Raw genomic sequence first — 13263 nt, 5'->3', positions numbered from 1 at the left:
TGTAACTTTATCTGTACATTAGTAGGATATTCCTCGTCTTTAAAAAAAAAAAAAAAAAATCCTTTGTTATGATTACAACTGATTCTAAATATTACAAAGAAGCAGGTTACAATCCTTTATTCATATTGATATTTCTAAAATAAATATTCAAATTTCCATCTTGTCCATCCATCCATGTCTTTTGTGTTGATTTCAATACTTAAGATCTGATGTAACCGTTTCTCTCTTACCAGCGTCATGCCACGTCTTTAGCAACTGGCCATCCAACAACAAACAAACACAGATCCACTTTCCCAATTTTATTGTGCAAAATATGGATGTGTTGTTCATGTTGTGTTTTGCATGGATTAATTGTGAGAATGTGTCTGAAATAGGGGTGGGACATAAAAATAAATATTCTCAAAAGGCTATTCTACTCTACAGGATATACATCAAAAATATAGATAATTGCTCACAAACTGCCAACAATGAAGTAATTTAACATTTTGATTTGATTTAAAGGGTTTTACTAAAAAGATCAGGAAATAATGAGTTTTTAAAACCTTTAGTAATTTAGAAAATTAAAGTAGTATAAAACATAGCTATCATTTCTTAATGGTATTTATATTATATCCATCACCATATTGATCAACCCTAGACTAGAATGTGTCAAACCTTTATTCATCTCACAAATATTTATCAGTTTTAGCTAAAAAAGACAAGGTATATTGCTAAGTTGAAAATGCTTTGGAGAAACTCCTGCTACACTAGCCTAAATGCGACACAATCTTAAGAGTAAATCAGACAGCTGCCATGCCAACGATGCCAAGGGTGGTAAGGAAGGACAAAGAAATTTTCAGAGCCCAGGCCACAGCACAACATAATTCCTCTGTTTAATCTGTGTTTACAGTCATTTATCTAGCCTCCCAAACATCATACTCCTATTATGATGGATCTGCAACTGAATTTCACAATGAGGGATAAAGGTTTAATCTGCCTTATCTTATTGTAAATGCAGACAGTCCTGAATCTTGTGTAGTCTGTATTGCTTTTTACTAGTGGTGCAACGATAAACTTACATCTGCCCCTTTCAAATCAACTACCTGCAAGCTACAGTTAGTCCAGAATGCAGCAGTCGGAGTTCTCACAAGGTCGGGAAAAAAAATATCACCATATAATCCTAATCTTATCATCCCTACACTGGCTACCAGTTAAGTTTCAAATCAACTACAAACTATTGCTACTTACTTACAAAACACTAAGTGGTTTGGCTCCCATGTATCTATCTAGTCTTTTAACATGCTACAATCAGTCATGCTCCTTGAGATCTCAAAACTCTGGACTTCTAGTAGTTCCTAGAATAGCAAAGTCCACAAAAGGTGGTAGAACATTCTCACATTTAGTTCCTAAACTTTGGAATAGTCTTGACAGTGTTCGTGGCTCAGACACACTCACCCAGTTTAAGTGCAGATTAAAAACTTATATTTTACCGAGTCCAACACATAACACATCATATCATAACCTTGTGCTCCAGAATATCTGATCAAATGCAAATTATCAACTTGTGCTTGTTAATATCATGAACAGCAGCTACGCTAATTCCTCTCCACTGCTTCTCTTTCTCTACCCATCCTAAGGCATCCTAAAATTGCGCCAGGTCCAGTCAAGTCCCACCTTATGAAGATTATGGACCTTTAAACAAGTAGATGCCGACCCTGCAAACATCCCCAACCATCTAGAGATGTACAAGCGCTATTTGGACCCCCTTCATGTGGAGTTTTGACATTGGACCTTTGAGGGGCATGGAGAAGCTGGTGATGGATCTATGATGATTGCAAATGTTGAGCTATTTTATGAGTTGCTCAGTAGCTCCTGGTTTCATAACCTCAACCTCAAGACTGTAGAAAGGACACTACTTATAATCTTACATTCCAGTGCTCATGTTAGTTCTCACTCTCCAGTGTTCTGTATTGTTTAAAGACTATCATCACACTCTTGATATCACCCAAATGAGGATGGGTTCCCCTTTTGAGTCTGGTTCCTCTCAACATGGGAGGTTTCTTTCTAATAACATCTAAGGGAGTTTTTCCCTGCCACAGTCTGTTTATTAAGGATAAATACACACCATTTACCTTAACTGTTAAATTCTGTAAAGCTGCTTTGAGACAATGTCCATTGTGAAAAGCGCTATAGAAATAAACTTGACTTGTCTTCCCTCTCCACAGCCATGAATCTCCTCTTTGGTCTTCCTCTTTTTCTCCTTCCTGGTGGCTCCATCCTCAGCATTCTTCTACTGATATAACCCATGCCCCTCCTCTGCATTAATCCAAACCATTTCAAATCAGCCTCTCTCCCTTTGTCCCCAAAACGTCCTACATGCGCCGTCCCTCTAATAAACTCATTTCTAATCCTGTCTATACCTCGTCACTCCCAATAAAAACCTCAACATCTGCTACCTCCAGCTCACCCTCCTATCGTTTGCTCAATGCCACTATTTTTAAACCATACAACATCACAGGGCTTTCAATTTTTACTATTGCAGATACTCTTCTTGCACAAATCACTCCTGTCATGCTTCTCCACCCACTCCACCCTGCCTGCACTCTCTTCTTCACTTCTCGAACACACTCTCCATTACTTTGCACTGTTGACCCCAGGTACCTAACGACCTCCACCTTCTGCCCCTCTTCTCCCTGCAACTGCACCACTCCACTGCCTTCCCTCTCATTCACACACATGTACTGTCTTACTCCTACTGACTTTCATTCCCCTTCTCTCCAGTGCATACATCCACCTCTCCAGGCTCTTCTCAACCTGCTCCCTACTCTCACCACAAATCACAATATAATCCGCAAACATAATGTTGAGGTTCCCTGGTTGTCTAGTGGTTGGGATGCGGCGCTCTCACCGCTGCGGCCCGGGTTTGATCCCCAGTCAGGGAACCAACCCCAGCCATTAGGGTTGCACAAGCCTTAGTGCCGGTCCCAAGCCCGGATAAATGGGGAGGGTTGCGTTAGGAAGGCAATGTTGAACATAGTTAAAATCTGAATTCTCTGAGGAATGAATTAATTGGCAAGTTTGTTTAGTCTTCACTTCGTACTTTGAGTGCAATTTTTTTTTTTTTTATTATACGAAGGATGAAAGGGGAAAAAAATTGTGAAAAGTATGTTGAAGTACAGACATTTCAATAAATCTTATTAAAAATTGTTTAAAATGTAAACTGTTTTCAAAATGTTAAGAATAATAAACCGCGTTAATAAAAAAAATTACAAGAAATAATACTGTACAGAAATTTTACCGAACCGTGACTTAAAAACCGAGATATGTACTGAACTTGACAAATCCGAGACCTACAAACATTAATGAACCAAGAGAAAATCGAAGTGGAAAATACCTTAAATACAATGAAGGAAACATTACATGCACGTCTCAAGTGTGGTTGTGCTGGGTAAATGGTTATTCCAGCAATTTAATCAACATACAAAAAATATTTCTGCAGTAGTATATTACATGCTCCTCATCTATGTATTTCAGGCTGACTACTCTGTATATGTGTATTAAAATCACAAGCTGATCACAAGCTCTTCACCCAGTTCAAGCCCTCTAACCAGTGTTTGTGGCTGTTATCACAGTGTTCTGATCTAACCAGGATACAAAAAGATTAATAAACAGTGAAGCATCTGTTGGTTGCTTCAACCATCCTGCTCTCAGTAGCTTGATGATATGGACATGATTGGAGCAATAAAAATTTGCCTCTCCAAGCCAAGCTCGTTGGTGTAGCTTTTTGAAGCTGTAGGAAAACCATTCCTTGATTTATTTATAAATAAATAAATAAATAAATAAATATATATATATATCTCTCTCTCTCTCTCTCTCTCTCTCTCTCTCTCTCTCTCTCTCTCTCTCTCTCTCTCTCTCTATATATATATATATATATATATATATATATATATATATATATATATAATAAAAAAAAAAGGTCTAGTGAGAACAAAAAATGAACGTCGTGTACACAGTTACTAAATATACACATCAGGTAATGTTTGCATAACTAATCAAATAGTTTATGCAGCTCAACTACATGCCACATACAGGTTACAATTAACATTCCAATCATATCCTGGATTAGTGTTAAAATCTACACTAGTGATGCTTGTGTATGAACCAACATGGCCTGAATATTCTTATGTACGTTTGATCTGCTGTCTAATCAACCGATTTTAGGCCCTAATATATATCCATACGTTGTGGATGTGTTAAAACCCCAGGCATGTCTATTACAGATGTTAGAGCAGGGTGCAGTGGATTGCAGGACAGTATTTACTTATGCACTAGACAAGGACATTCAAACAGAATCTGGCAAGCAGTGCAACATATTTTATGGTTAAAGGTTTTTGTTGTTCTTTTTGGTCATGTGATAACTAATTAACTAAATGCTCAGATAAAACTTAAGGTAATTATAAAAGAATGTTTTTAAATGTAGTGACCATTTGCCATTAAATTAGAGCAATATTTACTGTCTATGAATGTGTAGCTTACTGATCACTCTAACAGTAGTGTATGGCGTGTCACTTCAAACAAGACATAAGTAACTGATTAAACATTAAACATGACGCAATGAATTTTTCAATGTTGACATTTTAGCATATTGAAAAAAAAGAAAAAGAAAATACTTATTTATTGTTCAGTTCAACACTTTTTTGGGGAAACATCCGAGATCATTGAAAATTAGGACATGCAGTTTCATCACGTTAAACTGGTAGCTATTAGCAAATCAGCTGTGTAAAGAAGCAGGTTGTAGTGTAAGATAACTTGTGTATACGTGACTCAGTGCATAAGGTGTTCTTAAACATGCTTGAAACACTGACGCTGCTGCTCCCAGAACTAGTCTTTATAACTATTCACATAATGGAAGGAAATCGACAAATTTACACCTGGATTTTCCCTTCACTATATTTGGAACATGATGCTTTCGATATTATTAGTTTCTACAGCTTACCTAGACATTTTTTTTTTTTTTCAAATGATTACCAGCATGCCACAATTGTCTTGCACATTGCACTTAAAGCTTTCGTTTGGTCTGTAGATGTAATTTATTTTATACTTTTTTTTTTTTTTTTTGAACAATTACTGACTTCCTGTAGTATTACAACCAAATTCAGGCAAAGCAAGTAGAGTGAAAACCACCATGTCTGCATGAGCAGCTCGGATTGGGCCACTGTCTCATATCATTTAGCAAACCTTTTCATCTTTGGCACTGTGTTACCCACTACAGACTTTCATTTTCTCTCCCGCCCCCCCTACTTTACATACATTTTTATAAATAAATATTTACAGAAACTTTATAATCTGTTTGGGCAATAAACTGTGCTAATTCTTATTATATCGCCACAGAAACGTCTAAAGAAGGATTAGCCCTGCGACATATTCCATCACATAGCATATTTACCAGACTCCTATTTATTTAACATAAAAATGTGTCAGCCAGCATTCTTATAAATTCACATTGACCTAAAAAGGGTGAAGAGGACCATGCTAAAAAAATGTGTTCTAGCGAAATAAATGACAAAGAAACATTGCCAATAATCATGGAACTGTCTTACTGGCAATTTCAGGAAAATAATCGTACATGCAGACTAGTATTCAAGCTCATTCTTGAATTGTTACTTATTCTGCATTAAAACATTTGCATTCAGAAGATCACTTGGCATCTGTTAACCAACTGAGCTTTTACCTTGAAGTTGCTGGAATTGACCCAGGAGGAAGCAAGGCCATCCACCATCTTGTCCAACGCAGTTTGATCCTGCTCCAGGTCATGAGACTTCTCCTTATCAGTGATGTAGTCAATGAGCTCCTGACCAACCTGCAGCCTCCGTCCCACATCCTTCTGTAGCACTTGTGCTAAACAGTATTCCATATTGGGCTCTATGGCCTATGCTTCTCAACCACCACCTCAAAGGCAGTGGAAAAAAAACTTAATGAAACTGTTGGTGCCCTTGTATGACCCCAAAAAAAAAAGCAATGCTAAATGTATTAATATCTTGTATTATGACAAATCCTATTTGCACGGCAGGGCAGCAAAAGGCTGAGCCTTGAGGACGGAGGCCTGGGAATGGCAGCAATGCACCATATGTGCCTCGACAACAGCTGATGTGGCTTTTGGGCTCTTCTTCCTTTCCAAGCCAAACGGCTACCAACAGCAAACGTTCCAAGAGTGGCTGCAGCATAGAGTGTGGTAGCTAGTGCAGGAGAGCAAAGCCTCACTGGAACATTGCCCCATAATCCCTCTAAAAATGTAGAGCCTAGGGTCAAGAGAACAAAAACAGTTAGGTCCGTACTCTTGCAATCAAACACCTGTGCAACTAGAAATGTGGGTTTGTCAGTGGAATTCAACAGAAACTACATGTGATGATCTGACAGACTTCTGAGAGCCAAACATTTGGTTGTGAAAGGTCTGTTCTGACTATGGGCGGCACTGCAACTGCCATACCTTAGCGGCATGACAAAGTAGAAAAATATGAGCCAGATGCTCAAGGCTGAACAAGGATCAAACTCTCCACATGTAAACAATTAGACGACCTAAATCGGTCTCGGAGGCAAGCGGAGAACACCTATAAACACGTCTCAGCTTTTTATTACAGAACATAATCTGACATAAATTTAAACAGAAAACTCCACAGATAGTGTTTCTCTAAGAACTGAAACCTGATCAATATCCAATTGTAGTTTTATATTTTTTGACAAGTTATTATTATTATCGGTTTATAGTAATATTTACTGTTGACATCTGCAAACAAGTTCACCCTTGTTTACAATTACTTTAAATTAGTTAAAGAAAACAAAAAATGAATGCTACTTGTTTCAGAGAAGAGCAATGTCTTCTGTCCTAAAGAAATTCTCATTGCATGTTACAATTGATACATGGAGGATGTATAGAAACAACAGAATAGAACGAGGAGCAATGAACAATTTGCTGTTAAAGAAAATTAATCAACACAGGTTTGTACTCAGGAATTGTGATCATTTGCTGGACAATTTAATTCGTACAGGCACATGTGGCTTTATGAACATCCTTCTGTCTGGTAGGATTCTGTTTGGACGAATACACCGACTCTGGCATGGCATTTTGCTTTGCAAAACACAGCCTCCTATAACCTTGTGTTTTCTTTGTTAAAAAGGTGCATTTGTCTGTCAAACAAGCACCTATAGTTTCTATGAAACTCAAAGCTTTCACGCTATATAAACGTTCAGATCGGAGACAACTGGTCATGGTTTTAACTGGTTAGTAATTTATGGTAGACGACATCGCTGGTGACATGAATAAACAATTTGCTCTTATTATTAAATTTACCTTTTGAAATAATGTTTCAGGAACACACACACACGCTTAATGAGCAAAGTTAAATTCCTACAATGAATCTCTAAATGTCTGTTAGTGGACCTAAAAACCTATTACGTATATAGTTACACAATATTGAAATTAGGTGAAAGTCCACATGGAAATGGCTTGAGAGAAGTGCTTTGAATCCTCCTGTTGACCTATTCACGTTTGAAACAGGACATAGGAATGACGACCAAACACAAAAAAAAAAGCTGGACTGGTTTACACAACAGCTACTCACAAACATGCCACTCTACATACCACCCAATCTAAACAAACTCTTTTCCACCTGAATGTGGAGAATTCCTCATAAACAAATGCATGCTGATATAACAAGGACAATGGTTTTAACAGGCAGAACCGTTTGTGTGATTGTAGGGTTCTGGCACACGTTTAAAATCAGGTCTACCATCAGTGGCACGGAGAGCGTTGAAAGACCACAGGGTGATCACCAGGAGGCTGATCAACTAAACGGCTGAGAAAATAATCCCTTATTGTGATTCGTACTGACTGAGAAGCTCTGATGTAATATAGAGACAGAACAGTATTCTTCATCAGTCAGTTCAATCAGCCACATTCCTCAAAAACTAAGACCACAAGCAGGTAACTTACAACAGCAAAACCTGCCTTCTTTATTTTGAGAACATCTGATCGGCCAAACACTAGATTAGTGCACTTAGATTATATTAGATAGATAGATAGATAGATAGATAGATAGATAGATAGATAGATAGATAGATCTTGGATTATTTTTCAAGATATTATATTAACAGAAAGCCCTGGAAGAGTCGTGTTGATATCCACAATGTCCTCCCCACTTTGCCCTACCTGACGGTGGTTGTTTCAGGTACACTACCCCAGTACAGGGCGAGAAGCTAGCTGGCTAACCACCACCCGAAATCACAAAACAACCCCCCCCTATACACACTCCATTATTACGCGTCCCAGATTGAACCCAAGCCGAACACACACGCTGACTAGCATTATGTCTCGAATATTTCGGTCAAACCAGCAACCATCCGCGGCGTGTTTAGCGTCAGGATGCGCCTTGTCATCATCGCCCTGCTTAGCGTTAGCTTCGGCGCTAAGAGCTACTGGTCGTCTGCATAAAGCACAAATAATACAATATATATTAATGCTGAAATGATACAATATCAAGGGGAATAGCCCGCTAGTACAGTAGCTACATCGTACTCGTTTACATACTCATGAATTGGTTACTGTAGTTTGTTTTTTCATTGATAGATTCGGAGAGCTGGCTAAGCCGGCTAACGCTAGCGCACTAAACAGACCGCACAAAGCGGCGCGCTCCGCTACAGGTAAACGGCGAAAATAACTTCACAACAAAATATCCCAGGTAGAGCAACCGTCCAGAATGATACCTTAGAGACTCACCATGCTAATGAAGAGAGGAAGAGCGCTGTTTCGGACAATGAGTGGAAAAACGCCAGCACTGAGGTATGTGTCTGGCTCGCGTGCCCCGTTCTCTCTCTCTCTCTGTGTATATGGGGGTGACGGAGCCGCAACGCGCATGCGCCAACCATTACACTACTCTAACCGAGTCATTTTCAACTGAGGGTATATTGCAGATCTTATTATATAAAAAAAAAAGAACATGTCGTGTAATAAATCATTTTAGTAATGGTCTATACAAGATTAGAAATAAAAAGCTGTCCCGTCCTTCCAGACGAGTTTCCCTTTAAACTATAAAAGAGCAAACAAGAGCGCATATCGTCTTAGAAAGGTATTTAGATCATGGTAGTGAAGCACACAGGATGTGGTTTTGGCCTTAAATTGAGCTCACACACTCAGTCTGGACAAACAGCACCACTAAATACACACTGCTGAAGTGAGAACTGATTTCTGCAAATCTAACGCCCCCTAGAGCTCACCATGTGAATCACATTAAGGTTGGGGGGTGGGGGGTCACGTTGAGAGCATGAACTCGAAAGCAACCTTCTTTTGTACGAGGTGACAAATCAGACCGTTCAACACACTGAACATCTCACTCTTTGTGTAGGAAACGAGTGTGTGAGACATCACTTGAGTATGCCCTACACAAGAGGTTCCTGAAGGGGGTGAACACCACTTACATTTACTGTATTTTTCAGGCACCCTCATCCAGAGCACGTTGCATGATTTCCTTCATACAATTAAGCCGTTGATAGTAAGGACCTTGTTTAATTGGCCAGCATCGGCAGCTTAACTTTCTGTTCAACATCTGTCCAACATCTTAACCACTGAGCAACCACCTACCTCACATCCACAGTGTCTGCAGATTAACTCTTTCTTTCTTCCCCCTCATTCGGTCACCAGTAGTTTGTAGAATTAATGTTGGACAAAACACTTAAAAAATTTTAACAAATGGACATTTAAAAGGAACATTTAAAAGTATATAAACCTAATTATATATTTCACCTTACTAGTGTTACTCTAAATTTGGAGAATATAATCAGTTAAATTAAACAGATTTAGCTTATTTCTTGCTATCTGAATCCCATTTGGGGTGTAGACAAACAATACTATCTTACAGTATTTGAGTTAATTGCACAAGTAGTATAGTACACATATGAAAATCAAACATTTGAATTTTTCTACAACTGGCAACACCGACCCCATTATCAAGCCAGCTTGGGCAATACACACCACCACTGCTTGTCCATCTAATAACCAGTTTGTTTTTTTTAAATCGGCTTTAAATGTATTTATCTACTTTACCTTAAAGTTATATTCAATAATTACACATTTCTTAGTTTACTGTTGTATTGCATAGTCTCAAAGCAAGAAACATTACATTAAAAATGTGATTTAACATTGCTTTTGAATAAGAGCATTACACTGCTTCAACAAAATTGAGCTGATAATCCACATCCAAGAAATAGCCAGAAAACACATCTGCATAAAAACAGCCCCCAATCAGATATTTACAAAAAACATACTGACAGTTCATTGGTCCATACATCAGGCCAAGATATCAGCTGTGACAGAAACTCCTCTCAATTTCACAGAGGAACAAAGAAATGTCCAAATACAACTCTACACTTTATATTTAAGCCCCTTTACATGATTAAAGCTCTTGAGTCCATCTTCAAAAGAGGCTCAGTCCTCATCAGAATGGGACTCTTCATCTTCTGAGCCTTCCTCATCACCCCCATCTTCCTCTTCTGAACCTTCCTCGTCATCATCTTCCTCTTCTGAGCCTTCCTCCTCATCCTCCTCATCAGAGTTTTCAATGTTCTGTGGTGGAACTTTGAGAACAATTTCATCATCTACATCATCCTCCTTGACTTTAATAGACCGTCTCCTCTCCAGGACTGAAGGTGTACAAACCGGTGTGGAGTCCTATAAATCACACAGGAATCATTAAGAAGTCCATGTAATGTGTTACCATGGCTTTAAAGGAATATTAAATAACATTTATTGCATTTGGCAGGCACCTTTATCAATTATTGATTAGATGCAACTTACAATTATTTACATTTTACAACGGAGCAGTTAATGGCCTTGCTCAAGGGTCCAATAATCCACCCTGAACAATTGATATTAATCCTTACAGGTAACATGTGACCTATAATGGCATTCAAAAAATATTTTGTCATTTTTTATTTTCATTGCTGGGATATTTTCAGTTTGGTTAATAGTTTCCAATCTTACGTAGATGCTGTTTTATTACATTCGTAAAATAGAGCCAAAAACAAATATTTATTGCGTAAAAAAAAAAAAAAAACAGTGTTGGCACATGGGTTTCATTGTTCAGCTACATCAGCTGACAATAAGCTAAATGTACCAGTTTCCTGTTGGCACAATTATCTTACTCCAAAAGACAAATACAAATGAAGTAATTTTCAGATTGTGCCTAATAAGTCATTTCTATGAAATTCTAACTGTCATATAAAAACAAATATAATATTATACCCATTATATCATTGTAAACTAAGCTCACCTCACTGCAGACAGATGCATCAGCCTCTGACAAAGCTTTCTTTGCTGGAACTTGAGCTATCTGCAAGGAATAAATATAGAATTAATGAACAACAAAAAAGCGAAATCACTGATACCCAAATTTTAAATAATAAAAAATTAAGTACTAACAAATCCTGGAAATTCATAGTCGATGCCCCTTTCCGCTAGTCTCTTGCGAAGCTTTGATTCTTTGCGTAGGAGCTTTTCGGTAAGTTTCTTAATCTCCTCTGTGCCATGTTCTTTATTATAACGTGAAACCGCTGGCCGGCTGGGCTTCTTAAACATTTTCTGAGAACCGACAAAGAGCTTTTCATGGACTTTTTCAGGTGGCAACACTTGACCTGTCCAAAAACAAAAAAAAACAATCACAAGTATATTCTTTAAACCCGTTTAATGCCAATTCCTTTATATTATTGGCAAAAAATTTAATTCATTCAAATAAAAAGCACTTACATTTGATCAGCCTTTCGCCCATGAGGTAGTTGTCCATGGTCTCTGCCACAATCTTGGCCACTTCATCACATTCAAACTCCACAAAGCCATAGCCTTTACTCCGGCCAGTCTGTAAACACATGTAAGGTCAGAACACAGCCTTCTTTATAAACATAAATAATTAGCAGCAGAACAGTCATACATTTGGTTGATGTGTGTTCATGGGTTTCATTGCACAACTACACAGCTGGCAATAAGCTTAATGAACTGCCATTGTGTAGGCACAGTTATCTCACCCACTGCAATACACATGCTGAGGGCAATTTTCAGATTGTGCCATTTAAGCTTTTCCTACCATCCCCGATCAGAGTTTTACAGATTGAACAAGTCTGAATTACCCTTTTACTTCTGGAAAGCCTCAAGCGCAGGATTTTGCCAAACTGAGAGAAGTATGCTCTGAGCTGTGGCTCAGCGAGAGACTGGGGAAGGTGGCCTACGTACACCACTCCTGGAGTTAAAGCCTGGACAAAAAAAGAGAAAATGATGACTTTAGTGGGTTTTGTGTGTGGTTCAGTTTTATTTAGTCACACTGACCATCACAACCCATCGTTAAAAGTGTAAAAACATTTCTCAAAATATTTCTGAACTACATATAAAATAATACATAATTACATTATAAAAGAGTAACAGAAGTAAACGTGCTAATGTTAGCAAGTATATCTTCAGTACAGACTCGTGCTACTATAGAGTACACAATACTGTATTTATATTAAAAACATACAGTAAGCTGCACAGTCATAACATACTTATTGCAAAAGAAGGACTGTAGAGATTCTAGATAAATACATAAGATTTGAATCTATTCAACTCGCTTTAACCCTCGACATGCACACATGGTATCTAGACGTATATCGATAGCTCGAGTTAACAATCCTACCGATTTCTGTCGCTTTTTTACTTGCTGCACTTTTTTCTGAAACTCAGCCTCTTCACTGGGGTTTAGGGCGAGCAGCGTCCCGCTCTGCTTCTCCTCCGTCATGATGAAAAAGAACCAGAAAAATAACAGAATACACTAAGAAACGGTCTACACCAGAGACATACCACACGCTAAGCTACCACGTTTCTCGACAGAGGAAGTACAATGGGCTACTTCCGGAACCGAAGAATACGAAGCGCCACCTGCTGTACCGGAGCGGAAGCGCACTCCCTCAGTATCTCAGCGTTCTCTAAGCTTTTTTTTTTTTTTTTTTTTTTTGCATCATGGATCCGTTTCACGCAAGAAAATTGTTGCACGTTATTGCCAGTGGTGGACGAAGTACACAAAGCATGTACTTGAGTAAAAGTAGACATACAGTAGGTAAAATATTACTCCAGTAAAATTGCTCCCTTCAAACTTTCACTTGAGTAAAATACCTTCAAATGTACTTAGGTATCAAAGGACTATGATTCTTTATGGTCCTATTATCAATTTTATCACAAGATTCTTTGCCTAATCAACTCAGTTTATG

The 13263-nt window shown here is 38.2% G+C and overlaps 2 protein-coding genes and 2 non-coding genes across 27 annotated transcripts in view; all 4 read right to left on the bottom strand.

The window, feature by feature from the left end:
- clasp1a (cytoplasmic linker associated protein 1a) overlaps positions 1 to 9035 on the bottom strand; it is a 54383-nt gene extending 45348 nt beyond the window's left edge. For 3 of the 24 annotated variants that reach the window (XR_006924321.1, XM_046838682.1, XM_046838726.1), the window contains exons 1-2: positions 8756 to 9030; positions 5714 to 6281 (exon numbers count right to left, since the gene is read on the bottom strand). Coding sequence is in view for 23 of the 24 variants with exons in the window: in XM_046838682.1 (XP_046694638.1) it covers positions 5714 to 5896 (183 nt within the window). In the remaining variant the exon portion in view is untranslated. Of the gene's footprint in view, positions 1 to 5713; positions 6282 to 8755 lie in introns of all 24 variants that reach the window. The other 21 variants (XM_046838788.1, XM_046838717.1, XM_046838777.1 and 18 more) reach the window with 14 other exon arrangements.
- A 1074-nt stretch (positions 9036 to 10109) lies between these two features.
- nifk (nucleolar protein interacting with the FHA domain of MKI67) lies at positions 10110 to 12921 on the bottom strand. The gene is made up of 6 exons (XM_046845260.1): positions 12693 to 12921; positions 12154 to 12276; positions 11777 to 11885; positions 11453 to 11664; positions 11304 to 11363; positions 10110 to 10702 (listed from the first exon to the last, which is right to left on the bottom strand). The coding sequence occupies exons 1-6, from the start codon at positions 12792 to 12794 to the stop codon at positions 10460 to 10462; spliced, it is 849 nt and encodes a 282-aa protein (XP_046701216.1). The 5' UTR covers positions 12795 to 12921; the 3' UTR covers positions 10110 to 10459.
- On the bottom strand, positions 11088 to 11214 carry LOC124383407. Its single transcript, XR_006925273.1, has one exon. It is a non-coding gene; the product is annotated as a small nucleolar RNA ACA64 (small nucleolar RNA).
- On the bottom strand, positions 11965 to 12090 carry LOC124383406. The gene has a single exon (XR_006925272.1). It is a non-coding gene; the product is annotated as a small nucleolar RNA ACA64 (small nucleolar RNA).
- Positions 12922 to 13263: the final 342 nt, after the last annotated feature.

Source organism: Silurus meridionalis, chromosome 3 (assembly GCF_014805685.1).
Source record: "Silurus meridionalis isolate SWU-2019-XX chromosome 3, ASM1480568v1, whole genome shotgun sequence".
Taxonomy (NCBI): Eukaryota; Metazoa; Chordata; class Actinopteri; order Siluriformes; family Siluridae; genus Silurus; species Silurus meridionalis.
Note: the sequence above shows the minus strand (reverse complement) of the source record. Positions and strands in the feature narration are given on the sequence as shown.

Coding starts and splice junctions, on each gene's coding strand:
- nifk (XM_046845260.1), bottom strand. CDS start 12,794: ATGACGGAGGAGAAGCAGAGCGGGACGCTGCTCGCCCTAAACCCCAGT. Junction 12,277..12,692: donor TAAAAAAGCGACAGAAATCG/GTAGGATTGTTA, acceptor TTTTTTGTCCAG/GCTTTAACTCCAGGAGTGGT. Junction 11,665..11,776: donor GGGCGAAAGGCTGATCAAAT/GTAAGTGCTTTT, acceptor GTTTTTGGACAG/GTCAAGTGTTGCCACCTGAA.